The 26,872-nt window shown below is 37.0% G+C and overlaps 1 protein-coding gene across 1 annotated transcript in view; it reads left to right on the forward strand.

Annotated features, from left to right (window-relative positions):
- Positions 1 to 26,533, forward strand: part of LOC123021704 (WD repeat-containing protein 17-like) — a 48,563-nt gene extending 22,030 nt beyond the window's left edge. The window contains exons 11-30 of the mRNA XM_044426723.1: positions 590 to 676; positions 3,603 to 3,767; positions 5,123 to 5,325; positions 5,434 to 5,583; positions 6,475 to 6,605; positions 8,063 to 8,188; positions 9,207 to 9,362; positions 9,950 to 10,014; positions 12,605 to 12,737; positions 13,767 to 13,858; positions 15,140 to 15,239; positions 16,559 to 16,698; positions 18,638 to 18,658; positions 20,683 to 20,794; positions 21,815 to 21,956; positions 22,050 to 22,152; positions 22,722 to 22,823; positions 24,958 to 25,056; positions 25,235 to 25,418; positions 26,414 to 26,533. Coding sequence (XP_044282658.1) covers positions 590 to 676; positions 3,603 to 3,767; positions 5,123 to 5,325; positions 5,434 to 5,583; positions 6,475 to 6,605; positions 8,063 to 8,188; positions 9,207 to 9,362; positions 9,950 to 10,014; positions 12,605 to 12,737; positions 13,767 to 13,858; positions 15,140 to 15,239; positions 16,559 to 16,698; positions 18,638 to 18,658; positions 20,683 to 20,794; positions 21,815 to 21,956; positions 22,050 to 22,152; positions 22,722 to 22,823; positions 24,958 to 25,056; positions 25,235 to 25,418; positions 26,414 to 26,533 — 2,431 coding nt within the window. The remainder of the gene's footprint in view (positions 1 to 589; positions 677 to 3,602; positions 3,768 to 5,122; positions 5,326 to 5,433; positions 5,584 to 6,474; positions 6,606 to 8,062; positions 8,189 to 9,206; positions 9,363 to 9,949; positions 10,015 to 12,604; positions 12,738 to 13,766; positions 13,859 to 15,139; positions 15,240 to 16,558; positions 16,699 to 18,637; positions 18,659 to 20,682; positions 20,795 to 21,814; positions 21,957 to 22,049; positions 22,153 to 22,721; positions 22,824 to 24,957; positions 25,057 to 25,234; positions 25,419 to 26,413) is intronic.
- Positions 26,534 to 26,872: the final 339 nt, after the last annotated feature.

Raw genomic sequence — 26,872 nt, forward strand, 5'->3', positions numbered from 1 at the left:
AGGGATGATAGGTGCTGTAAGCCTGAACATTTGGAGGGCCACAAGTTCCCCACTCCTGCTTTTTATGTAGAAAGCAACCAGCTTAATCTTTGGCATCCCGCATTTAAAGGATATCAGATAATTCTGCTGGGGGCAGCTGCTGTGAATCAGGATAACCTGTATATGGTGACAGGGGATCATCAGTTTAATTTGATGCAGCCCTGCATCATTTCATAGGATATAAATAAAATTGCATGTATTCTAATATTTCTATACTATTTGTTGGATAAAAGCTGACCACATTTGAAAATTCTTTATTGCACCCTTGGGCTCATCCATTTTATTCTGTGGCTGATAGTGTGGTCCCTGTTTCAGACTTTAGTACTAAGATCTATAATAACTAGAGGTTCGATCCCATGCAAACCATGTGAAAAGTGAGCATTAGAACTTCTAGAATTCCTCATCTAGCTAGCTGGAGAATGCTAGGAGTTCTAAGACTTAATTTTCTCATGGTTTGTATAGGAGTGCTCCCTAAATAACATAACTTAAATGCTTCTCACATAAAACTTTGTCAATTTCTGAGTTATGTTTTCTACTGCAATTCTCTAAGTATTATTCGGACCATTGATGGCAAAGTTCTGCACAAGTACAGGCATCCAGCTGCAGTTTTTGGCTGTGATTGGAGTCAAAACAACAAGTGAGTAACTATTCTTTAAGTTTTCTTTGTCTATTTTATCTCAAAGTTCCAAAGAAAAATAAAAGTTAAAATAGCCTTGTTCTAAAATTAGTATAGCTAATGCAATCTAATTGTTGGTTTGATCTGGCTTAGTAAAGTCATGATGTAATATGAAACAATTATTTTTCTGGTTTGAACCTGCCTTGAGATGACACCTGAATGGCTTATCAGTATTGTTTTCTACTTATGTAGGAACACCAAATACCTTAAGTTCCATCAGTGAGCCCACCAGTAAACTAGTAACTAAACTGAAGGCATTTGGGGGAGATGTACAGAAAAACCTGGCTGAACTGTGGAATACAATCTCTATTAGTTAATTAATCAGGATGACAGTTTTGACTCATTTAGTGAACTGCAAACCAAATTTAATCTCTACACTTGACTGCATGGTAGTACATTCAGTTGAAACATATGCTTACCATCTACATCCAACCCTGAAGCAGCTGGAGCTTCTGACATGCCAACCCTTTTTACTCTGATGGGATCGTCAATGATATTCCTCAGGCATCATTATAGGAGGAAAATAAATGGATGCCATACACTGTAAGTGGTATTTGGGATTTGTAACTATAGTTCATAATCACCAAAGGAAAGCAGACAAGTGAATAAAATAAGTGAGGCTAGATATGAGGTTGGAACTAATTCAGCTGACAATATTTTTTCAGAACTTAGTAAGAAGCAACACTTTTCTTTGGACTAATTTTGTTGGATAATTGTTGGCCCTGACCTCACATCATGCTTTGATACTGTTCCAAAGCTTCAAAGATCTGACATGAGTCTTACTCCAACCTCCTCTTTTTGCTTCATATTAAAATAAAATCTGATCTTGTAATACCTGTCCAGTGTTATGAGTGCTTGTTAACCCTGTATAATCAGGAGGGATAGGGCTGTGCTGTTGGAACAAAGAATTTTCCTCAGACGCTGGATATGCTGGACTGCAGTGTAAAAGGATATTGTTTCTAATTTTTAAAAAATGGCCTTGCAACACTTTGTGACAATATGGTTACCATATGGCTACCACTGACTACCTGTTAGCTACTGAGCCAAGTTCAAAATGTCGCTGTTAGCATATGAAGCCCTGAGTAACTTTGAATCAGGCTGCATTCCCTGATACAGATTTTTTTGATCAGTAAGATAACTGGAGGAGGCCTTCCTGGCTGTACTGTGACCTCCAGTTATGTAACCCAGAAGCAAGCCTTCTCTGTGGTTATAGCACTTTATGAAATACCCTCCTCTCCAGAGGGTTTCAGGAGGTGCAAACTGTCCCATATTTTAGATAGCTATTAAAGAGCAAACTCTTTACCCAAGTCTCTGAATGATTGTGCTGCCCAGGTAGTTGCTTATTAATCATCATGCTTTTCACTTTGGTTTTAAATATTTGAAACATTTTAACTGATGCTTTTGTATTGTGATGTGTTTTGTAAACTGCTTACAGGTTTCCTATGGTAAGCAGTGTATCATGAGCTTTGGTATCTTTTGGAGCGCTAAGGCATGTTTCATCTCTTCTGACTCTCTCTACTTCATTCTTCTCCATTCTTTCTTTTCCTCTACCATTTATATTTTTGCTTTACTTTGACAGCTGTGTGGATAGTTACTGGGTTTTTCTTATTAACAAAGTTTGTCTTTTTCCTTTTATTATTTTATAAAATACAGTATAGCAACAACATTCAGTTCTTTTTGAATTAAAAAAAACATTCAGTTTGCTTTTTCTGTTTTTTCCCCCAAATCTTACTTCTGAATTACCTGCAGTGGAATTATGGAAAACAAAGGCCAAACTCTAATATGTTTAGACAGAAGAAAAGTCGTAAAACTCTCAATGGGACTGACTGGCTCAGGAATTCTGAGAGCTTTAGGACTTTTTTCTGTCTGAACATGCATACAATTGGACCCTAAGTCAGTTTGAGCAAAACTCATTAAGTGCTTGTTTTCAGTTTGCACGTGAACCTTAAGAACATGTAAAACATTTGCTTCATGTTATATGTATTTTAATAAAACTCTTATTAAAAGTAGTATTTCAATTGCAAATAATTGCAGTGCATTAAAAGCTGGCTCTGCATGTTGTGAGCAGAGCCAGCTGGAGCCAGGGGTCAGACTGGATGGCCAGGGAGGTCCCCTTCTGACTCACTGTTTCTAAAAGGTAGAATAACTTATTTCCAAGTAAAGATTTACTTCCAAATACATAGAGCAAAACAGTTTACTACTGCTAAAAATACCTTGCATGCAATGTGTTTGGCTCTCAGGAGACCTTTGTGGGCCAAGTATTTATTTACAGGAAGGATATTGGAAAGGAGGAATAGGAAGATTCTTTGTAACAAAGGTCCTGTAAAATGTTGAGTATGCTGGAACCCCATTTTAGAAAACAATGTTGGTACTTCATAGATCATTGATGAGCAGTAAAATAAACTTAGAACTCTGAAGAACGATAACCTATTAACATCTGAATGATGACAGTTGGTGTAACAATGCAAGATGTGAGTAGAATGGCATTGTGCCCTCCCCTCTTCTTTCTCCTTCTTTCACTATTCCAACCTGGTTCCAGACACTGTAGACTAAAACTCTCAGCATATTTCCATTGGCCATGTTGCCTGGGGTTGATGGCTAGTATAAAGGAAAGAGGTGCTTGGATTTATTCGATGACTTCTTGAGGGCACAATCCTTTGCTAGGTTAGACAGAAAAAGCATACAACTTCCAGTACACCCTACCCAGCGTACAGTTTAATTGATTTGGATAACTGGATTAGGGGGGCAAAATATTCTGCACAATATTTCATTTCTTTCTCACTATCTGGGAAACTTAAGTGATATTAGTGGAGCTATTGCCAGCTAGCATTGTATGTTAAAGGTAATAATTAAAGCTCTAGAATTAATAACTATATTCTTTTTGCAGAGATATGATAGCCACTGGCTGTGAAGATAAAAATGTTCGTGTCTACTACCTAGCAACTAGCTCTGATCAGCCACTGAAAGTATTCAGTGGGCATACTGCAAAAGTGTTTCATGTAAGATGGTCTCCTCTGAGAGAAGGAATCTTATGCAGTGGTTCTGATGATGGGTGAGCATGTCTGGGCTGGAATTATGGTGTAACTGTAGTATAAAAAATGCCGTACATCCATACTATTAAAGTCAATGGGAGACTTGTCTTTGATTCAGTACATGAGGGTAGACTGTACTCAGTGTGTATGCTATTTGTCTTTATATATTATATTCATCTGATATCAAAACTACAGGATGACTTATGTGGAAGGATGGTTTAGATTGGAACTGAGCTGCTGTAGTTGACACTGTACCAGTGTATAGTCCTACTCTGAGAGGGCCTATGTAGCTCGATGAGTCCAGTGTTCTAGTCTTGGTTAGACTTTGGGATTATCCATTGATGCTTACTATTTGGAATGATATTGGAAAGAAGCACGTTCACACCCACAAGGATTTATTAAAAATTCTCTAAGTCCAGCTCTGAGCAATATCCAAATGGCCCAATAGGTTATTAACTTTGGCTTGCCTTGACAGTGATTCAGTTACCTGATAGTGAACCAAATTCCATTTCTCTGAAGACAGCTGAAGAAGATAAAGGCTGTGCTATCCCTGTCTTCTTTCACTGAGACTGCAGCTGCAGTTCTGTGCACTTTTAGTGGACATTATTTCTGAGTAAACATATATTGGCTTGAACTGCAGAAATGCTAGGTTCTGACCAAATTAAGTGGATAACAAAAGCCTTTATTTTGAAATTGATGAAGGAAGATGAAAAGGGGAAGACTATAATGTGTAGAGCTTCACATGTAGTTGTAGGTGATAACAGATTTATGTGTGAGTGGCAGCAAGCATACACATGGTGTTCTGTGCCATATGCATTAGTGAAGTGAGCATTGCAACAAACAGGTCACCTTTGAAATGTCAGGAACTTTTGTAGACCTGAAAGTTCTTGTGATTGGAATTCACAAGAACCCTCCATAAAGGAAATTAGGAGGATATGTACTCGGAGGAGGGCTTTCTTTGTGGTGGCACCCAATCTATGGAATGCGCTCCCCAGAGAGGTCCTCCTGGCGCCGTTGTTATTTGTTTTTTGGTGCCAGGCAAAGACCTTTTTATTCAAGCATCTTTTTAATTGTTAATGTTATTTTTATTTTAAAGTTTTTGGCCAGGGTGACTTATTTTATACAGTTATGTGTAGTTTATATTGTTATTTATGTATTTTAATTTATTTATTTGTAAGCTGCCCCGAGGCTTCGGCGAATGGGGCAGCCTAGAAATTTTCTAAATAAATAAATAAATAAATTGCTGAAGCAATTCACCAAAGTTTTTCACTTGGTTAGGGACTGTTAATTTTACAGTAGGAGAACGTGCATGCAATTGAATGCTGTGGTGTGAGCATCTTTATTTAAAGTGACATTTTATCAACTCGTGTTACAGGACTGTTCGAATTTGGGATTATACACAAGATGCGTGTATAAACGTTCTTAGTGGGCATACAGCGCCAGTGCGAGGATTGCTGTGGAATACTGAAATACCCTATTTACTGATATCAGGTAGCTGGGATTATACAATCAAAGTATGGGACACAAGAGATGGAATCTGTCTGGACACAGTGTATGATCATGGTGCAGATGTCTATGGTAATGTATTTAAGGAACTTGATTCAACACATTTTCAGTAAACTTAATTTTCTTAAATATTTCCATTCAGTATTTTAAAACTAATTCATTAAAATATCTTTCCATTAGGATTAACATGTCATCCTAGTCGTCCCTTCACTATGGCCTCTTGTTCTCGAGATTCCACTGTGAGACTTTGGTCTTTAACACCTCTAATAAATCCTCTTCAGATAAATATCTTGGCAGACAGATCATGGGATGAGATTATTGGAAACACTGGTGGGTGATACTCATATGAGCTGATACTATGGATGTAGAAATTATCCCTGTGTTTCAAAAATTTCCACTTTGTTTCACCATGGTCTTTAATATCCATTAAAAGTTTATGGAATGTTTTGGATATCTTTGCTTCTCTGTGTGAGAGAGCATGTGGGATGGACTTCATCAACCTGTCCAGACTTGAGAGGGAGGAAATCACATGATTTCCCTAGAGTCCTGAAAAAAGACTTTCAGCAGTCAGTTGATTCATGCATGTTGTCAATATTGCATAGGCAAATGCAAATATTATATGGCTGGATACCCAACAGTTTTCACATCATTTTATTGTGTTGTCTTGATATCAAGCATATTTACTTTAGGTCTATAGGTTGATTAGCATAGACCATCCTGTAAATGCCAGTTACAGGCTCTAAAATTATTTGTTTCCTTGTTATTTTTATGCTCATTGAGCTTCATTCAGAGTTCCAGTGATGGGCAGTTCCATGTGACTAATTTTGTATGGAAATGTTTATCCTGCTGAGGGCAATACAGTACTGGCAAACATCCAGTTTTGCATTCAGACTTTCATTTTTCCACTTTCCACTTAGCTTGTGCAAGGGATTGTAGCTGCCAGTAAGGTTTTTCCCACAATAGAAAGTAAATCTGATAAAATCAGGCATATGCAATGTTCAGTATAATTGTCCATAGCAGTGGAGCAATATTGGTGGTTAAAACCAAACCTGCAGAATTACTATGGAATCCCTAGCTGCAGACCAAAAGATTAACAGAGCCTAACAGCTAGAGAAACTTGCAGTATGCAGGTTCCTTCACATGTGGGACTCTGACAGTTAACCATATATATATCCAATTAACCTTCTTATTTTAAAAGGTGTAAATATTTGTTTTTAATAGATCGTGTTATCGAAGTAGGTGCTCCTCCTCTGCTATGTGGCAAAGTATCAAGAGATATAAAACAAGAAGTGGACAAAGTGACTGGAAATTCTAGAGGGAGAAAACTGAGATGGCTTTCAGAATGTTTATCAGTGAGTATTAAATAGTAAAAATTGATAGTAAAAATGATACAGGTACATTGTTATGTTCTGTCAAGTCATCTGTCAAGTCCTCTCTGATTTATGGCAACATACACCTATAAATTCATACATATAGCTAGTTTATAGCAATGTGTTAGGGGCTCTGAGTGCTTCTCATAGCAATGCAGGGGTGGAGAAAAAATCTGCACCATGGCCCCATCCATCCTTTTCCATCTGTGGGACAGGCAGGAAACCTTGAGGGGCACATTGATTGATTGATTGATTGCTTTTGTATGCTGTCCTATTATACAAGATCTCAGGATGGCTAATGTGGCTTCTGCCAGGAACTAGGTTGGCATACATGCTGGGATGGAGGCTCTACCCAAGGGAGCTTCTGCAGGTAGTTCTCTCAGAACCAGTGGGAAACTGTGAAGTGGATCTCCTGTGCCTCACGCCTGGCAGTGGTGAGCTTGAGGGTAGGTGGCAATGGACTTTGTTGACTCCTGAGGATTGTCAGGGAAAAGATGGAAATAGAGGAGAGGGCAGGAAGCAAAACAGGGGATGCAGACTTTTCAGGGCAATTGCCCTGTTCGCAATACCCCGCATATAGCCCATGTGCTCATTTTGTGTAAAGACAACTTTACAGAATGATGAGCAATGTTTCTGCAAGAAAAGCAACAGCAGAGCAGCTTCCAAGTGATGTATGTGTGAACTGCAGCAACAAGCAGTGCCAAACACAGCTGCCCTCAAGATCACTGTTGGAGGTGGCATGGTGTGTTTCTCTTCTGCCAGCAACATTCCAAAGCTGTGACCTCTTTCTGTGAAACTTTATGGCAGCAGTATGGAAACCATGCTGCTGGGTTTATACAATGGAGCAAGCCATAAAAATAGCATGACCCCTGTTTACCTCAGCTTCCTCCTCATTTTCTTGTGAAACACTATGCCCTAGTCTTCAGATTTTACTGCTAACCAGGTCTAGGCAATAATAAATAAGTAATAAACACCTGCTCTTCCTCTATCTCTGCCTCCATGTTCTTTCCCTTCCTATCCAACCCTAACCATGTGCCACTGGAATGGAAACATCAATGGAACAGTTCCTTTTCTTTCTTGAAACTGCCTGCTCACCCTTCAAATCCACTGCTGAGAGTTAGGGGCCCTCTAGAAGGCACATGGGGAAGGAGAAGTCCTGCCATATGGGTGGACATTGGATTTAGGTTTTAATCTGTAACATTGATGATGAAGAATAGATAAATAATAATGCGCAGCTATACATACATAAATAGGGGGCATGCAAGAACCAAGTTGGTGTTCTTTTTAATCTAAATTCAGTGTTGGCTTATTTACTTGTAAACTGACCTATTCTTGCTTTCCCATTGACTGACAACATGCAGATTGTACCATTTTGTTACAGACTTAATTCTTGTATAGCTTAACTAATCTTGTACTTCATGTTGTTGTTGTTATTCCAGCCCCCAGGAGGCAGTAAAAACTTATGGGATCTTGTAGCTGTAATAAAAGGCCAAGATGATAGCTTGCTTCCACAGAATTATTGCAAAGGGATTATGCACATGAAACATCTGGTTAGATTTAGAATGGTAAGCTAAGTATGCAAATGGACCATCTTCTTTCTCAGTTACAACAAAGATACTATTACTTCATATGGCAAAATGCCCATTATGAAAATAGTATGTACTTTAGCAAGAAATCTTGCCTTTTCCTACTTGAGTGAGTTGTCTATTAGTTGGCTGATGCACTTATTTATACCTCTTGCTGCACTCTTGTTTCCTTGAGCCAGTTGATTTTAGGCCAGTGACTGGCATACATGTTTAGTCTATTTAGGTATAGTTTGTATTTCTCTTTACACGAACAATTACAACAGTTGTAAATGGTTATACGAACCCATACCAGATATATAAATGGGAACTGTAATTTTGGAATATAGCAACTCTCTTCTTAATTAGGCTGTTCATTAGGCAGTATAGAAATAGTAAAGCAAATTTGTTTTCCAATGGAAATGTTGGGAAGGGATTTTCAACCTGCCAATTTTTAAAATGTAAAAACTACCATGTTGGTGAGACTAATACACAGCAAGTATTATAAAATATCTTACAATACTAGACATTCCAAGATGTACTTTTTGTTACTACATAATATGCTACCAAAATATCAAAATTCTATTTTGCTACAATTAACAATGGATCAAGTTTTGGTCTTTTTTCTTTGTTGGTAAAGGTGTTTCTTTTGGATACTCTTCCCATATGTACATTCCACTGAATGAAATTAGGAAAATTTACATGTGTTAATTTCAACAGGGCTTGCATAAGGGCTTCAGGGTTTTGCACGAAAAGTCCAGGCAAATAACATGAAAGGAAGGCATGGGAACATTTTCTGCAAGTCAGAAATAAGTTGGTTGAATAGTGTAGTGCATGGTACTAGTTTTTCTGCCTTACAGATGGACCATAGTTATATTATTTGGCGGGTAGAGGGGGGAATAGAACTTCAAATGCAGCAGCAGTTCTCTAGCAATTGGGGCCATGCAGCTAGGCCCCAAAGTTATCAAAGTTTACCACATGTTGTAGCGAAACAGCTTATTGCATTTTTTTCTTCTTTCAGTCTAAAGCCCAGGAACTCACAACTGTAAAGATGTCTAAATTTGGAGGTGGCATTGGCACACCTAGCAAGGAAGAAAGGCTAAAGGAAGCAGCAGAGATACATCTAAGACTCGGGCAGATTCAGAGATACTGTGAACTTATGGTGGAACTTGGAGAGGTAAATACTAGATCATTGCATGATATATTATTAAAGTAGGGTTCCCTAATTCTGTATGCTTTCCCCTTATTTTAAAACAGAACTACACATTCCAAAGCATATCCATGAATCTGAACTGGGAAGTCTTGGGAAAGGGTGTAAACAAGACTTGTTGGGTGCTTAAAAGGGATTAAATACCCTCACAAACATTCCGTTCTCTTTGCAAATGTCTTTCCTTCCCATGCCTGCATTACTGTTAACCCAAAAGTATTTAGGAAAACACGTTTGCTGAATTACATGAGGTTCTGCCCTTAGACTATCTGGAAAAGAGTTTGTTCAAAACCAATTTATTTTATGCATATACAGTAAACACAGAATTACTCTGCAATTCATTTTTGAAGAATGACCATTGGCAAACTGGCTTCTTTACTGACTACTTCATTTTTCATATTCTTCACTTTCAAATAGGAGTGGAAAGGCTAACTAAATGGTTAGTTTATAAATGAAAAAATCTTCAGAATAGGGGGCTGTTTTCAAAAATGATTGAATGGCTCATGTTTCTTGAATTTAAATATAAATAATATTATGCACAACATATTCTCTTCTAGTGGGACAAAGCACTTTCAGTTGCACCAGGGGTATCTATGAAATACTGGAAGAAGTTAATGCAAAGGTAAGATTAAAAAGTTGGAAAAAAGGCAGTTCATCATAACTGCAGCTCTAGGGGGTGAATATAAAGTTTTAACCCTTTTGCAGAATTTATCAGGGAAGCTAAAATTACTCAGTGTAGTAAATATGGATTTCCAATTAATTTGATAAGGATCCTTTCAGCACTGAAAGAATCAATAACAATCTGTACTGCTCTATCCAAGTTTAAACTATTAAATCAACATGTAGTCTAAGATTATTGATTCCCTGTCTGTTTGATAAATCCCACCAATCTGTCAGCAAAAAATTTAATTCATATTTTAATATCTACATTCATTAACAAAATGGGCTAATAGCACAACAAGTGTGATCCTCACCAGGTTTTGGAATCATCATAAATTAAATAAAAGAAGGGAATTCTATTCAAAATTATAAAGTCATAAAAGTTTCAGAATGAAGAAACTAGCAAATACCATTCAGTTGGAGATACTTCCAAGCATTTTTATGATTTCTTTGATATGCTAAGGCAACATAAAAATGCCTTTGTGAGGAATCTGTGCATGGAAGAATAGCATAAGAAATAAAACCCTATTTATATCCTCGTCTGATGTTTCACTACCATACTATAAACATTAGAAAAAAAACTTTCAAAATTGTGAATTTATATCTACTGAAATAACATTACAGTATTTCTTCTGCTTAAGAGTATGTGCCAAAATCTTACAGGTATGTTCACAATTTTGTCAATATTTCTGTAGGTATGTATTTAAAATTTTTATATACCAATACAGTATGTTTGACATAAACCAGTTAAATAAATTCTTACTTATGAGAAGGATGTTATTTAACTCACATTAAACTTTTCTGTTCTTTCTGATATATTTGTGCAGTAAAGGAAATATCAAGCTGGGTATAAGATTCTTCAATTTCTTAACTCTTGGTTTTTTTTAAAACAAAAAATTCTTTAAGCAAAAGTTGTAGACAATAATTGACCCCAGGTAAAAAAGCTTTATTGGCCTCCCACACAGTGGTGCAAGAATCAACACTGTCCTCATTATCTTCAAAATATTCAGTGGAAATCTGATTTTTTTTGACACTTTATCATTAAGAAAAGAAACAGTAAGGCAGAGGGACCTTGAAAATCCAAAAAATGCAACTCTAGGTAAATACGGGCATAATCTGATTGTATCAGCATATCAATCTTATAAACTTTTATTTGACATTATGAAGCTATAGGAACTATAAAATAATATACTAGAAAGCAGTTCCGATGTACTTTTGAAATAATAGTGTAGTCTCACTTGAAAGGATACAAAATTCTCCAAGCATCAGTCAAATCATCTTCATTCATATAGGCCTGAAGAATGAGCCTCATCACAATTTGCCTCTTGGGTCCAGGCATTCGCCTATCCATCACTGGATCTAAAATCTCATAAAAATTCCTGCCACTGATCAGATAATCATAAGCAGTAGCAACCAAAACAATCATATAACATAACCAGAAAGTCATTGTTGGGCCCAATCATAGCAATTGCTTTATCCGTATATCATTATTACTATTTAATTATTATATTACACTACATTTATACTCTGCCTTTTTTCCTCTTCTGAGGAATCTAAGGTGGCTTACATAACCCTTCTTCTCTCCACTTTATCTTCACTTGTAAGGTAGCTTAATCTTAAGAGTCTGTGGCTGGCCCAAATGTACTAGTAGTAGTAATGGCCCAGCCACAATCATAACACATCCATCAGGACTTCTTTTGAATTTGAAAAAGGGAGTTGCTTATTAAGCAAAAATTGTAACCCTTTTAAATCATGTCCAGGAATTATAAACATAGACCTTGCCAACCCAGTCTTTGCTCAACAAATCTTTTCTCTACCTTACTCAAATGGGTGCCAGCAACAGTATAGGAACTGTCATCAATTTAGATGCCTTTAAAGGGGGATTTGACATATTTATGAGGATAAAGATACTAGTGGTTACACTGTATGCTGCTTCCAGGATCAACAGCACCATGCCTCTGAATACCAGTGGCTGGGGATCAACAGTGAGAAGGTACAACTGCATTTACTCCCTACTTGTGGACTTTTGCATAGGCATCTGGTTGGCCACAGAGGGAACAAGATGCTTGACTGGGATTCAGATCCTGTTTCTAGTTCTCATTTCATTTAGCTATGAAATTCACTGGGTGACTTAGGGGTTTTCACAGTCAGCATAGCCTACCTCACAGGGTTGTTATGAAAATGAAATTAAGAGGAAGAAGAGTATGTGAGCTGCCTTCAGTTCCTTCCAGGAAAAAAGGAGGGATATAATAAAATAAAAGTTTCATGGTGTCCATATTTTCCAACTTTAAAGGAAAAATGTATCTGATAACCAGATTCTCCAAGCATCATTGTGTGTGCGTGTGTGTAATAGGTCATTTGAGACAATTCTTATAAATGCTTGTGATAGATTCTTTTAACAAATTTTAATTAAAATATACTATCTGCCTGAAAAGGCAGATAAGTGGCAGTGAGCTTTATAAATTTTGAAGCCCCACTGATGCTCTGTGACTGGATCTTACAGTAAATAACTGCAATGAAACTAAATAGCTGAGATGTTTGATTTTGTTTAGGAGAGCTGACCAGTTAATTCAGGAAGAAAATGATGATGTTATTCCATATTGCATAGCTACTGGTGATGTGAAGAAGCTTGTCACATTTTTTACTTCAAGAGGTCAGCTTAAAGAAGCTCTGCTAGTTGCTCAGGTACCACTATAGGTGCTTATTGTACGTCAGTAAATGCTACATATTTCAAGATGTGAAAAGCCTTTAGCTGTACATTGTTAACCTACAGTATTAAGTTTAAAGTATATAGTTTCAAACTATGATCAGTGTTCTGTTTCTATAGTTTCCTACTTTTTCCTGAAATAAAAACAAAAACAAATTCAAGCCCTTCTGTTGAAGAATGACATTGTAAAATGTTGCCACATATTCATACACATTGTGTCTAAATCAACATATGTAGTCGAACTGATCAAAAATGTTTTGTTAGTATCAGAAATGAAATTATTGATAAGAAATACACCCATTCTAGATTTACCTGTTTCTACATATATTGTCATCTTGACCTATTTTATTTGTTTTATACCTTTGTTTCCTTGTACCAATGAAATGGCACTCAAAGTGGGGTATAAATCAGTGTAGCAAATATAACTTACGTGCTGGTCAAACAAATAATAAATTTGGTGTTTATGCTGCCAGCAATCCTGTGTTCCAGAATTTTAATTCTAATTTTAATGATGGATCCCACATTGCTCTTGGAAGTTATCCCTGTGAACTAGTACTACTTGTAGATATTTTATGCAAGGGTAAGAGGAATACAGCTGCTAGCATAAAGCTCTGGCAAGGTTTTAAGTGTGTCAGATCCATAAATGTAGCTTTTACTAGAGAACCTGCATGAGGTTCCAAAGAAAGTTCGTTTTCATTTTCTGCTTTTAGGCTGGAGCTTGTTTTGGTTTTGTTTGCTTTTCCTAAAAATAGTATTTTCTTGTGGACAATAAAGCAGTTCAAATAAGTTAGGCCCTCCCCATATGCAGAATGTGTGAATTCTAGTGTTCTAAAATGTTGTAACATATAGCAGGGGGGCACTTTTCTTCTTCTGTGCTATGCGCTATGCCTGCTTTATATTTTTGTCTTAATTTCCTTTATTAGCCCATTGTTTCCTCCTCAACCTTCCAGTAATATCGAGAAGAATTTTGTGCATTGCTTTGGTTGACATTATTTTACTGCTTCTAGGCAGCATGTGAAGGAAATATACAAACATTCCAGTGTCCAGCCTCTAATGGTTCAGCTAATGTTGAAGGAAATAGCATGGAAGATTATAATGAGTGAGTCATACAGAATTTTTTTTAATTGGATGACCTGACAGGTTGAAAAAATAGCGTACTGATATTTGAGATTAGATACTATTTGCTGAAATTGGAAAACTACTGTTTTTCATTTCTTCATAGTAGATAGATTCCCCTAAACAATGTCTAATTCTAAACTTTCCAATCTTGTAACTTTGGGGAATACATGGGTGGGGTATCAAATATGAAGCCCCTTTTGGAGCTTGGCTTATTTATCTGGATCTATAATTTCTTTATCAATATGTATTGGTTTTGGGCTACTAAGTTTGTTGATGTGAAAAAAAGGAGTGATACAGCTGCCAAATCTTTTATTAAGTAGTGTCACTCAAGAAGTATTGACAAAACATCAAATTTCTACTTCTTTGAGGCATGGCAATTATCAGATATTTAACAAATCTTCTTCCCTCATCTTTTTTCAGGAAAGTCATTGAGAATCATTACTAGCTTTTTGCAGATCCAAAATCCTTACTATCAGATTTTTTGAAGCTTTTAAAATGATGCTCCAGTACCATGTTGTTTTCCAATTTGCATATACTTACCATACACCTACCATTTTCTAAGATCCTGGCTGACTTTCCATGGCACAGCAGCTCACCCTGCCATTATGCTACAAATCTATTGTTGTTTTGCAAAGTAGCCATGATCAGCCTGACAGATGATTGGGTTTTTCATGGGTATACCACTCCCTTCCTCTTCTCTCCCTTTATAATTATTACTACTACTATTATTATTAATTTCATTCTGTACTGCCCATAGCCAAATCTCTCTCCTTCAACCAGATAGCATCCCTGAGGGACTTTATGGAGAGGAATGCACCTCTTCTCTCTTAAAAGAAACCAGCAAAATCTGATTTTGGCTTTTTCCAATGGTGCTATTATTTTATGTGGTCTTTGGATTGGAAAATTGAAAATTTGAGGAAATCCTTCAGTGAGCATTTAGCCAATGGTGTTGGTATAATCTTTACATAGGTAGTTGATGGCTAACTTAATGCCCCATTTCCCAGGAAAGAGAGGTGAGAATTCAGTTGACATTTTAACCGTATCAGTGTAGACTCTTGTGTCAAGAGAAAGATTCATCCTGTGGATGTGGCAAAAAGCTTAGGAAAATCATGCCGGGATGGTCATGGTGAGATGGAATAGCCAGTTCTTGGTGCTTTTTGGGAGTCTTAAAGGGAATAGGTCTGTTATGTCTTAGGCTATTCTCTGCAATCTAGCTTCAGTGTAATCCAAATGATTTTTTTTTTTTTTTTTTTGGGCATAGACTTCTACATAAAGTCACTGAAGAACTGGCTGAATGGTATTTCCAGGATGGCTGCTCAGTAATGGCTGCTTGTTGCCATCTAGCTGTTGAAAATATTGAGGTAATTTTTTTCTACCCACTCTCTACAGAAATACTAACAGGTATCAATTACTCTTATTAAGCACAACATTTGTATACATTTATTAAATAAAAGGCAATGTTATATAAAAATAAACTTGTTTTTACATCAGTGAGATAGCCAAGATTTGCCACAAATAGGTGTAAAATAAAGAACACGTAAGAGCTGCATTGTTAGCTTTAAAAACCTGGCAGAAAATAATTGAAGAAATTTTAAATGCATTTCATTTGTTAGATTATATCACTACTAGATTTATTTATACTACTGGAAATCAGCATATATTGTGTGCAATATAATTTAGATTCTGCTATGCATCACAGTTCTGTGAACTTAATTTCTCTGTCTCCACGGACTTCTTTATTATACAGATTTTACCCTGTTTCCCTAGAAGAGCTTTAGCAAACTATAGGTAGGGAAGAGGACAAAAAGCATTAATGTGTAACAGGAACTATGTATTCCAGACAATGCATTGCTGTCAGTTGCATTCTTTCTTCCTCTTTCCTGGTTATGAAGCAGCTGCTGATTTTTCCTGCCACTGCAAGCAGCAACCATTGAAGTCATGGGAACAATGGAATGCAAAGCCTAATTCCACTGCCACAGAAAAATCTTTTTTTTTTTATTACATTGTCATAGACCAGTTCTTTAAAAGTTCAAACTGAGCTCAAGATATCACAAATGCATGTCTGACCATTCGAGGAAGAAACAGTGTCCACTGGAGTCTTTACAACCACCTTATTCCTTAAACTTCCTTCAAAAGAGATAAAATGCCCAGTTAGATTCTTACAGTTAAGAAACATTTGATCTGGTTTGCATGATGGCTACAGCCCACTTTGGCTTACTAGCCATGGTGGTTTATAGTGCTAACAACTGCCAATTCCCTGCCACACAGCTTTTTATGTTTTCTGAAACTAGCAAGAATGACCTGTTGGGATAGTTAACAAACTACTCTACAACAGGCCATAGGTTAACCATCCCAACAAGCTAACCTTGCCAGTGTTGGATGACACAAGAAACCACACCTGAGGAGGTTAATCAGTTAGCATAGATTATTTTATTGTGCAATCACTCTGCTTCAATCATGAAATTTTGCAAGGGGTATAGACAACATTATTTTCATTTGTAACCCACCTGTGTTTTCCTACCTCCATATTTTTTCCTTACTACATAATACAGTAGGATTATAAATGGAAGACAGTAGTGTCTGGATTCCCATAATCCACTCCTGTATTATTGAAAATAAATTCTTGAAAAAGAATCCTTGAGATGCTTGTAACAATTATATGATTTTCTTACTGAGCAAGCTTGCCATGGCAAACCTGATTCGTGGAAATGAACTGGAGCTGGCAGTCAGCATCGGTACTGTCTTAGGAGAATGTGCAGCACAAGCAACACATTATGCGCTAGAGTTACTAGCAAGAAAATGTATGACTGTAACAGCATGGTAAGAACTCACTCCAAATATTTTGTACCTAACAAACCATGGTCTATTATAAAAATCCCAAGTATTCAAAATTAGTGTTTATTTTTTATCAAAAGAAATAATGAGAAATTGAAGCTAAGCTACAATGGTGTGTTGAGCATATTGTGAACTAATGTTCTTGTGGTAAAGAAATTCTGACCCAGTTTGCACATTCAAAGAACCCATGGTTAATGAACCATGAATTAGTTGTGTGGTTGTGGAAGTGAGCAAGCTGGTTCTTGTCTGCTTGCCTGCTTCTCCTTTGACCCAGAATTACTTTATTCCTGGTGTGTTTTCATTATGTCACAGCTTGGTAGATTGAGTTATTAAACTTTAAAAAAATCTCAGTTTTATCTATGGTTTATTATTGGGTAAATTTTGGGTGGGTTGTTTAACTCTTACTCCAGAGTTGCCAGGTTTGAACATCATGATAAGCCAGGAACAAGAGGGTTCTTGGACCGTTTAGGAAAGCAGAAGTAACATGTACACAGGAGGCACCATGTTTGCTTGCTGCCGCTCAGCCAAAACTAACCATAAGTTCAACAGCTTTTAGTTAGTTGTCATGTATGATCATTGCTTCTGACAGACAATTGGTCTCCACATAGTTTGTTCTTCCTCTCAGTCCTCTAGTCAGTATCTTAGTTTCTTTTCAGCAGAACTGCTCTTTGCTCCCCTTCCCTGCTTCAATTGCTACTCTTTTTCATTCATGGACATGTGGGGGTTTTTTCTCTGAAGCCTAAAAACAGCACAGTTGAAGTCCTTATTTTTCAGGCCCATGAAACTGCAATTGTTTTCAACTGCAATATTTTCAAGTTATTTTCTGGTCTTTCACATGTGCCCAGAAATGCATTCATGGCTGTTAAAAGAAGCCTTGCCTGGTTAATTTCTGTCTGTTTCAGTTGTCAAAGAGAGCAATGAAGTACAGTAAGAACAGGGATGAAAAAGAGCTGCAAGAAGTTGTAGGTGTTAATATCTCCCTCTTTTGAAATAGCTGGACATTTGGAAAATGGTTGAAAAAGTGGAGGGCACTGAAAACTCTGAGTTAAAAGCTAGAGGATTGCATTGCTAAGTGGGAAATCTGTTTTCCTTCCTAGACACACGCACCCCTTTTGGCTCACTTCCTTTTGCTGCTTTTTCCCCTTTACCAACTGTTCGGCTGACAACTAGGCAATTGGTCCTTGGTAGCCTTGTACAAATTAGGCTATGTGCAGTCTCATCAGTTTCCTTTTATGGTGCCTACTGTTCTGCACTCCCTTCAACAACTGAAACATACAAGAAAATTGACTGGACAAGCCAAGACATATCAAAAAGCTATAAACATGCCCCTGTGCACTCGCAAGCTCAAGTGCACAGCCCCTGCCCCCACCCTCAAAGAGATAGGGTGCTGAACCAGTGACAGTTGCTCCAAAGTGCCTTTTGGGCATTAATGGGTGGGTTGGTGCTGGTAGTGGCACAGGCAACCCAGAAGAGCAGCAGGAGGTTTGCCACTCTTGCCAATTAATAAAATTCCTTTGCCAAGTTCAGATGATACACTGTCCATGGGCTGGACAGTCCTTACAAAAAAACAATGGGTTTTTAGGGTGGCTTGTTCAAACCATAATACAGGAAGCTGTCTGAGTTTGGACAGCATGACCACCCATCATGGCTAGTTACCCATGATGGGTTGTTGTGTTCTGTTAACCATGTCAGTGTCAGTATGCAAGGTAGTTTTTTAAGGGAACTGTAGGATTTGGTTGAATAGTTGAAGGATAAGAGGAACAAGTCAGTATGACTGCAGTAGCTGTTACCATTATAGTGATTACACTTCCCTAGTCTAGTTAGAACTTGAGCACCATTCTTCCCATTTCTCTCACAATTTGCTCTGTGTATGTAAATATTTGAATGTAATTTTTGTCTGTTAAAATTTGATTTTTTTTTTTAGCTTTCCATCCCTTGGATACAGGTACTTTCTTTTTCTAGAGAGAGGTTGGAGTGGGGAGGGGAGCATCTAATTAGTCCTCTGCAAAATAACCATGTTTTCCCAAAAATAAGGCCAGGTCTTATATTAATTTTTGCTCCAAAAGATGAACTAGGGCTTATTTTCAGGTGATGTCTTATTTTTCATGTACAGCAGTCTACATTTATTCATTTATTCATGAACAAAAATCTCCATTTATTTATGTACAAAAATCTCCATTTATTTACGTACAAAAATCTCCATTTATTCAAATATGTTATCTTCTTCTGGAACATTGTCATAACTTTCCAATCCCCGTATTGTGTTGCAACAGACATACAAATGCATCTGTCTGGCTGATGATCTTAACTGGGGCTTATTTTTGGGGTAGGGCTTATATTACAAGCATCCTGAAAAATCATGTTAGGGCTTATTTTCCAGTTAGGTCTTATTTTGGGGGAAATAGGGAATATTGTGTGGTTATATTAAAAAGAGAACTCAACAGTCTACATTATCTTTGTTGATAAATAAAATAGGCAGACTGAGTAGGTTATTAATGGAATTCCATGGATTACTGATGAGCTTGAGTTCTAATTGCAAGGACCTATTCAAAAACAGCCATCTCCCATTGTGAGATTATCGAATGCTTCCATGAGGGATACAGCTTGTACTGTGACAGCCTGATATTGAAAAGTGCTGTACTCATATATAAGTAGTCATAGAATTCAAGAACTGTTGTTTTTGAAAACCTAACAGTATGCTGACAAAGCAGCAATGTTAAAGTAGTACTGGAGAGTAGCACAATTTTTGCTCAGTCAAAAGAGCCTTTGGGGGCCCAGTGTCTTCAAAGTATATATTACCAGCAAATCAATTAAAGAATCTCAGTTTATTTTAAGTGTATGTGAGGGAGTGAGTGATTGGATTTGTTTGAAAGCTGTCCATTAACATCACACTATCTTTTTATTTATTCAGTTAGTTATTTACTGGTGTACACATGTGATCATGAAACAATGAGCATGTTTATTAACTGTCCTTAGGAGCACAGATAAAAAATGGCTTTCTGTGTAAACACACAGTCCTTCAAATATTAACCATAGAGAAAGTTAAGTGTCGATAGACATCATTATAGGGTTCTATATGCTTGCATGGTTCTGACATAAATCTGTAGGCTTTGCCATTGATTGCACTGGCTTGGGATAGTTCTGCATACACATTCTGTACAGATCTTCTCTGATCCTAAATGATGAAGGATTTTCACAGAGAGCCCATGGCATTGACTTGCAAGTTTCACAGCGGTAACAACTTCATAGGTTAATGCCATTGGTGGTATAATATACTCTATCTACAGTGGACTGAACAGTTTCATTTCTGGAGTCACAAGATAAATGGTTTCAAACCTGTAAAGACTTATTTTCCTAGAAGTTACAAAACAATGTCTGCATGGTACCACACATTGAAAATATGTGTTTAATAGCTTTAGTTTTAAAGTTAAATTAGCAGGCATACTTTGATCTTGAATGCTAAATCTGCCTGAGCTAGGTTTTCTCATTTATAAAATCTCCCATTTTATGATTTCAGTAAAGCATGTCCACATGGATGGGACTGCTCATACCTGGCTGTTTGCTTCCATCCTAAGGAACTGAAATGGGCAATATGACAGTGGCCCACTTCGGACATTCTCTCAAATCTTGGTTCAGATAACTGGGAGAGAGCCTTGGGCATGCATGCTTCCTCTTTGTGCCTGTGAGGAGAATGAAAGCATTGGCTTTCCCTTCAGAGCAAATCACAATTGCATGCTATGATGAAAGTTACCTTGTGAAAAGGAGAGAGAACACATGAGTCTGAGGTTCATTGCATCTCATTTCTGTTTCAGTTTCTGCATTATGACCAGAGCTGTAAGAGTGGCTTCCCCTCACCTATAATTTCAGTCAGAGAGGAGCAAAAGGAAAACAATCCGCCTCAATTCTGGCACTGCTTATCTACCTTCACATATTGCTGAGTGACCATGACCTGTTTATGTTGTTTCACAGGGATTTAGCAGCAGATCTTCTCATGATGATTCCCAATAATGAACTGCAGTTAGTAAAGCTTTGTGCTTTCTATCCTGGATGCACAGCAGAAATAAATGACCTACATGAAAAGGTACACTTGAGAGGCCCACTGTCTATTAACCATTTATGTGAGTAGCATAAGAGGTTTCATGTTAATTTGTTAATACCTAGATATATTTATTATAAGATTCTTCCATTATAGAGCATTCAGATTTATTTCTACATTATTTGTTTGACTGTTTATTTAGTCTCCCTGCTGTCAATATTTGCTATATATGCCTGGAATGTTTTTATGTGGGTATTATATTTCAGAATATTCCTATTTTTATATTAGCAATATATTTTAACAATTTCACCTCAGACTTTGATTCTGCCAGAGTCTATATATTGTTGTTGTTATTTATTTCATTTCCATGCCACCACACAGTGGAAGTTCAGGTCAAACGGGCATTTCTTATTGGACTTCTAATAATTTTTATTAGAATAAAGAATGGAAAGCATCTGTACAGATGAAGCTTGTATGCAGAACTGAGCTATTGAATCGTGGCCTTATTGTAGTTTTAAGGTACTTAAATCAGCATGAAGAACAGATTTATGCTCATGCTAAAGAGATTACTCTTCCTGTTCTAAGGAATAATATATACTCAGTTGTGCATGCAGTGAACTCAGTTGATGTTCGGTAGCTGCATCCACAGGGCACAAGAGAACCCTTTTCCTATGCCCACCTCCAGCACAAATAAAGGGATACTTGTATAGGTGTTACAAGGTGGCATTACCAGTAATGAGAAGTTGACATCTGTGCCACATAGCCCATACAGTTCTCCTTACATATGCCTTCCATCCATTCTTCTTGCACAAGAAACTGGATAATGGAGAAATGGGAGTCTGAAGATATGGGAAGCACATGCTTTCTGTAATATTCCTTTCCACTAGCAGTATAGATAAATTCCTGTCATTGGGTGGGAAAAGAAACTACACCTCTGAACTGTGGGGAACGTCTTCATGTGTTATCATTGCTTCCACTTCAGTCGAATCCACTCCACTCTGCAAAATACCAGTTTGCATTTTTCTATCCAAATTGGTAAATGTTTGTACATATTTTGTTTTTCAGTGTGGCCTACCAGATGTAGAAGAATGCATGAAGTTGGCAGAGGCAGCTCAGACTGAAGGAAATATATTTGGGTCAATAAAGTATTTTCTGTTAACTACAGAACCAGAAAATGCACTTCCTATAGGCATTCAGTATGTCAAAGGTAGGGTTCTAACTTTGTCTAAATAATCTAAAAATTATCCTGTGCTTTCTTCCTCTTTTCTTCAACATTTCTGTATTTTTTTATGTTTCGCAGAACAAATCAGTAGCTCAGAATGGAGCCTGGATTCAGTCTGTCCATTTCTTGATCTTCTAAGCTATATTCGTACAGAAAAGTTGCTGCTTCATAAATGTAGTGAGTAAGTATGTTTTGCCTCAAAGTTATGATATTGAATCTTAGCTGCTACAAAGCATATACATTATTCATTTGCATTTGCCTTTGAAAGCTGGTAGATTTTTTGATGTACATAATGTAAATATTAATAGTAAGCAGTTTTGTGGAAGTGAAAATACACTTGCTGTTAGTTTGGAGCATGTTGAGGTCATCTCTTAACAGAATACCTGTTTACCACGGTTTTGAAGAAAACACATTCTGACTGATGAGCTGGGCTTGAATCAGCATCTTTAACTAGCTGACTGATACAAGTCATAACCTTTCTTTTTTTTACCTATGATTCTAATGATCATTTTTGAATATTGGTAAATTTATTTTGATTTTACAAAGTTAGTGTTGCTGTTTCTCCCAGTTTAATGTGTGTGTGTGTTACTGCTTTCTTAATTTTAAAAGGTTTTAACTGTTATATTTAACTTGCGTTGCAAACTAAGCTGAAAAACAGCATATAAATGCAGCAAACAGATTCTGTATACCAGTAATATCTATCCATAATGATTGAGCAAAATAGTGGAAACATGTGTTTATTATTTTCAGATTTAGAAATGAGCTGTTAATATTGTGTGGCTACATTGGTGCTTTACTGGCTATTAGAAGACAATACACTAGCATAGTGCCAGCACTTTATGAATATACAAGGTAACAGTCTTTATTACTGATATAGTTGCATCCAAAATCTGTTGGAATTATGCTGGGTTTTATACATTGCTTCTCCTTCCCCAAAAGTTGTCAACTTATAGAATCAGATGCCTACAAAAATTATTTCCACAATTTATGGTGTCCACTGGCACTTGAACAGTGTATAAATCTCTATATAATTGTTATACTTACATGAATATACATTAGATTAACTGCAGAAATATGGCTTATACTATCATTGTTCATTGCTACCTTGCCTTAATTAATTTATTTGCCAACATTTGTCTGTCGTTCAATAGCACAACATCTGCACAGGTTATATTAAAACAATTTAAATATGAACTAAGACATACAACTATAAACCATAAACAATATAAACACAACAGAAAGCAAAATTTAAAGAAGAGATGTGCATTTATTTTTCAAACCAATAACAGTAAAAAAAAACATAAATTGAAACTAGCAAGAAGAAAAGATTAGTTTCTTAGGAAAAAAATCTTAGCAAATCTGTGGATTTACATTTAACAATGATTATTAGAATGTGGGGCATAGGCAGAATATCATATCTGATGAAGTGGACTCTGTGGCACAAAAGCTTATCCCATGATTTGTCAATCTTTGAAATGCTGTAAAACATTTTGCTGTGACAGACTAATATGGCTGCCTCTTTGGAAATTATTACTTTAGGATAGAGTCACACTTGTGCAGGTAGACTTGAAAGGTGGGGAAAGTTAGGGAATGAAAGGACCTTAGCATGCCTGTCTGGGGTGGCCTAAGTCTTAAGGAGGGGGCTTCCCAAAATGACATCCCAAGTGAAAACCTGTTTTATTTGTTCAGGCCTTTCAGATTGCAAGTTTCAGCCTTCCTTCTCATACCTGGCTGAGCCCTGCTGCACTGCTGTCTTTCAATAATTCATTGATGTTCATTGATTTTGGGGTTTTTGTTGTTGTTGTTGTCTTGGAGTGAAACTACACATTGTATTAAAGGAGTGGGTATCAGCCATGCCTTTATGTACATTGGAGGTATATGGTATTCATTGGACTCCCTGCTCCATCCAGAGAGTTAATGTTTAATCTTTTCTGCAGTGTTACTGATCTCCACCCCTCCACACACACACTCACATTCACTCAAGGCAACAGGACTTTTAAAAAGCCCCTACTGGTGCCTGTGGTGGCCTTTCCCTGAGTTATGTAGCCCCTCTGGGGCATTGTTAAAATTAGGGTGGAGATAGGATCCTTTCCTTCCCATGCAGAAAGTGTCAATAAAAATCAGACCTTCCAGCTGCACAAAAGGTACTTTGACCCTTCCGTTACTGACCTGTTTCACATGATCAGGCAGGCCACCTTGGTTTGTGTATTTATTTAAGACACAGTGTCTTATATAAATTGTGGCACTTGCAGGGGCATGATCTCTATAATCACAGCTTGACTTGTGCTGTCTGGACTAGGCAGTACGGCTTGTTTGAGGAGGAAACAATGCCCCAGTAACCATAACAACTATCAGTGGGGTATGCCATGATTTAAATAAGCTACCATGTCTTAAAGGTTTTGATTGTGCAGCTGGTCAGCATTAGCCACCCAAGAATCCCAAATTCAAGAACTGAGAAATTGAAGGATTATATTAAATATATGTGAAGTTAATTGCCATTGTGGTCCTGCTGTTTATAATTTAAGCAATCCATCAGCAGCAGTAAGTATTCCTTTAAGTCTCTGAGACCTTTAATTCCCAGGACTTACAGAGAACCTGAAGCAAGATCACAGACCAGTACAGCACAGAAAGATGGTTCTTCATTCAAACAAAGGCCTGGTGATTGTGACAGATATGTTTATTGAAGTGGTGAAAAGGTTTTTATTTGCTAGTATTTGCTTTGCATCTTCAAAGTGCTCTTTGGAGATGGGGAGGGGCAGAAGAGGCAGTGAGGTTGTTACTATTTCCTGTGTAATATAGCTATACATAGAGATTTTCTTGTTGCCTCCACAAAGCCTTCAGGATGGGAAGAAAAAAAAAACATAATATTTGTGCTCAGGTCTAAAATTTATTTATAGAATAGTTAATCATGGAGTTATTACCTATCAGACATTCATATATAGCTAGAATTTATGTCATGTTTGCAAACTTCTGCATTCTTTTCCAGCCAGCTTTTAAAAAGACGGGAGGTGTGTGTACCCCTAAAAATTGAACAACTTTCTGAGGAACTAGATGCTTGGAGAGCTTGTACTCAGTCACTAAACAAGTAGGTGTACAATGACCATAATAGAAGTTTAGATGCTTTGAATGGGTATACATTCATTTCTGGAGGAAAAATATTCCAGGAATTCTTTGAAACTTTTAGATGTTTAAAAATCTTTTAAAATTTGCATATTGTAAAACTAGAATCTTATTGCAAATAATATGATGTATTTTTCTCACAGATGTAGTGATGAATTACCGCATACACCTCCATCAGAATTGCAACAAGAAATGTATGCATCGCTGCTATCTCGAATAAAAGAAGAACCTCTGAAAGTAACAATAGGACCAGTTTATGTTACTGGATCTAATCTTCCTAGTCACTCAGATGTTCATATCTCTTGCTTGACAGGATTAAGAATACAGGTATTGGTTGATGGAATGCAACTGCACTCCCTAAGAATTCTGAAAATATTTTTGGATTTTATCCAGCAGCAGAAACTGCTCACTCAATGGAATTTCCCCATCCTGTCCTATGCACTGCAGACTTCTGTGTCCCTTGAAAACTTCCTCCTGGGCATCAGAGGCTCTGAGGAGAGGTTGTCCACTGCAGAACATCCTCATGTCCTCTAGAGCCAGAAGTTTTTCAGGGGAATAGGGTGTTGCAGAGTGGAAGAGAGCGTGAAAAACACTTAACTGTGCAAGTAGGCTTCCACTCACATAACTGTTGAATGCAATCCAATGTAATAGGATCTGTTCATATCCATTAAATTCATGGGATAGATTAAATAAGCTTACAGTCATTCTGTATTTCTTTGTCTGCTTAACTTGTCTGCACATTCAGATTTATTATGAATCTTCACTCAGTTTTGGTTCTTCAGTCTTGAAAGTATATTTTCTTTCATAATTAGACTAACTGCAAGCTTCATTTTAAAGAATGAGAAGATAATGTTAACTGTAATAGTTAATGGTAAAATATTAACTATGTGGATCATCTTAGAAAAATTATTTAGACTCCAGTGTGCTTAGATTTATAGCCAACTTGTCATCTCCCTGCAGAGGTAAGCTAATGGAATGTATATAGTGTTATATTTCAGACACATCTTATCTGCAAGCTTGTGCAAGCACAACTGAAAACATTTGTGCATATTTCTTAAGTGAAAGATTTAAAAGGGTGACAAACCAGTGACATCCCTTCCAGTGCAGCCCCTGAAAATCTACTGGTAGTTGGGGGACCCTTGCAAATAATGTTGGATATGGTGCAGTGAGCTGTAAGTGGGTAGGGGAGTTGGCAAAAGAAGAACTTATTTCAACAGAAGAACACTTTGTTTACAATCCATCCCATTTACTTTGCTACAGTAATTCTCTTCTCAGAGTACTTCTATATTAAATGCATGTTTTATTTTGTGCGTTCATACTAGGGTCCAGTGTTTTTCCTTGAAGATGGAAAGTCAGCAATTTCACTCAATGATGCGTTGATGTGGGCCAAAGTGAATCCCTTCTCTCCACTGGGAACAGGAATTCGGCTAAACCCATTCTAATGAAAGAAAAGACTCTTCTCAGATTTACTAAATTGAACCACTAATATAATGGTTACTGTTACTTTATCTTTATGAGCTAATAGCTAAGGGGTCAGTTCCTCCTTTAAGGATTGTTTTACAGACATTGCAAATTGTAGATTTAATTTTTATATTAAATTTGATAATCCAAAGAGAGTTGCATATATCATTGGCAGCTGGGGGCTTTTAAAAAAGGACTAAGATGTTCTTCTGTGAAAACTCTTGAAGCATGTTACTCAGCCCAAGGAAAGCACAAACTGTGAAGCTCCTATCTTGAAACATGTTTCTGCATAAGTAATTTATGCGTCTTTGAACAGTTGC

The sequence above is a fragment of the Varanus komodoensis genome, unplaced genomic scaffold (assembly GCF_004798865.1).
Source record: "Varanus komodoensis strain SLA01 unplaced genomic scaffold, ASM479886v1 scaffold174, whole genome shotgun sequence".
NCBI lineage: Eukaryota > Metazoa > Chordata > Lepidosauria > Squamata > Varanidae > Varanus > Varanus komodoensis.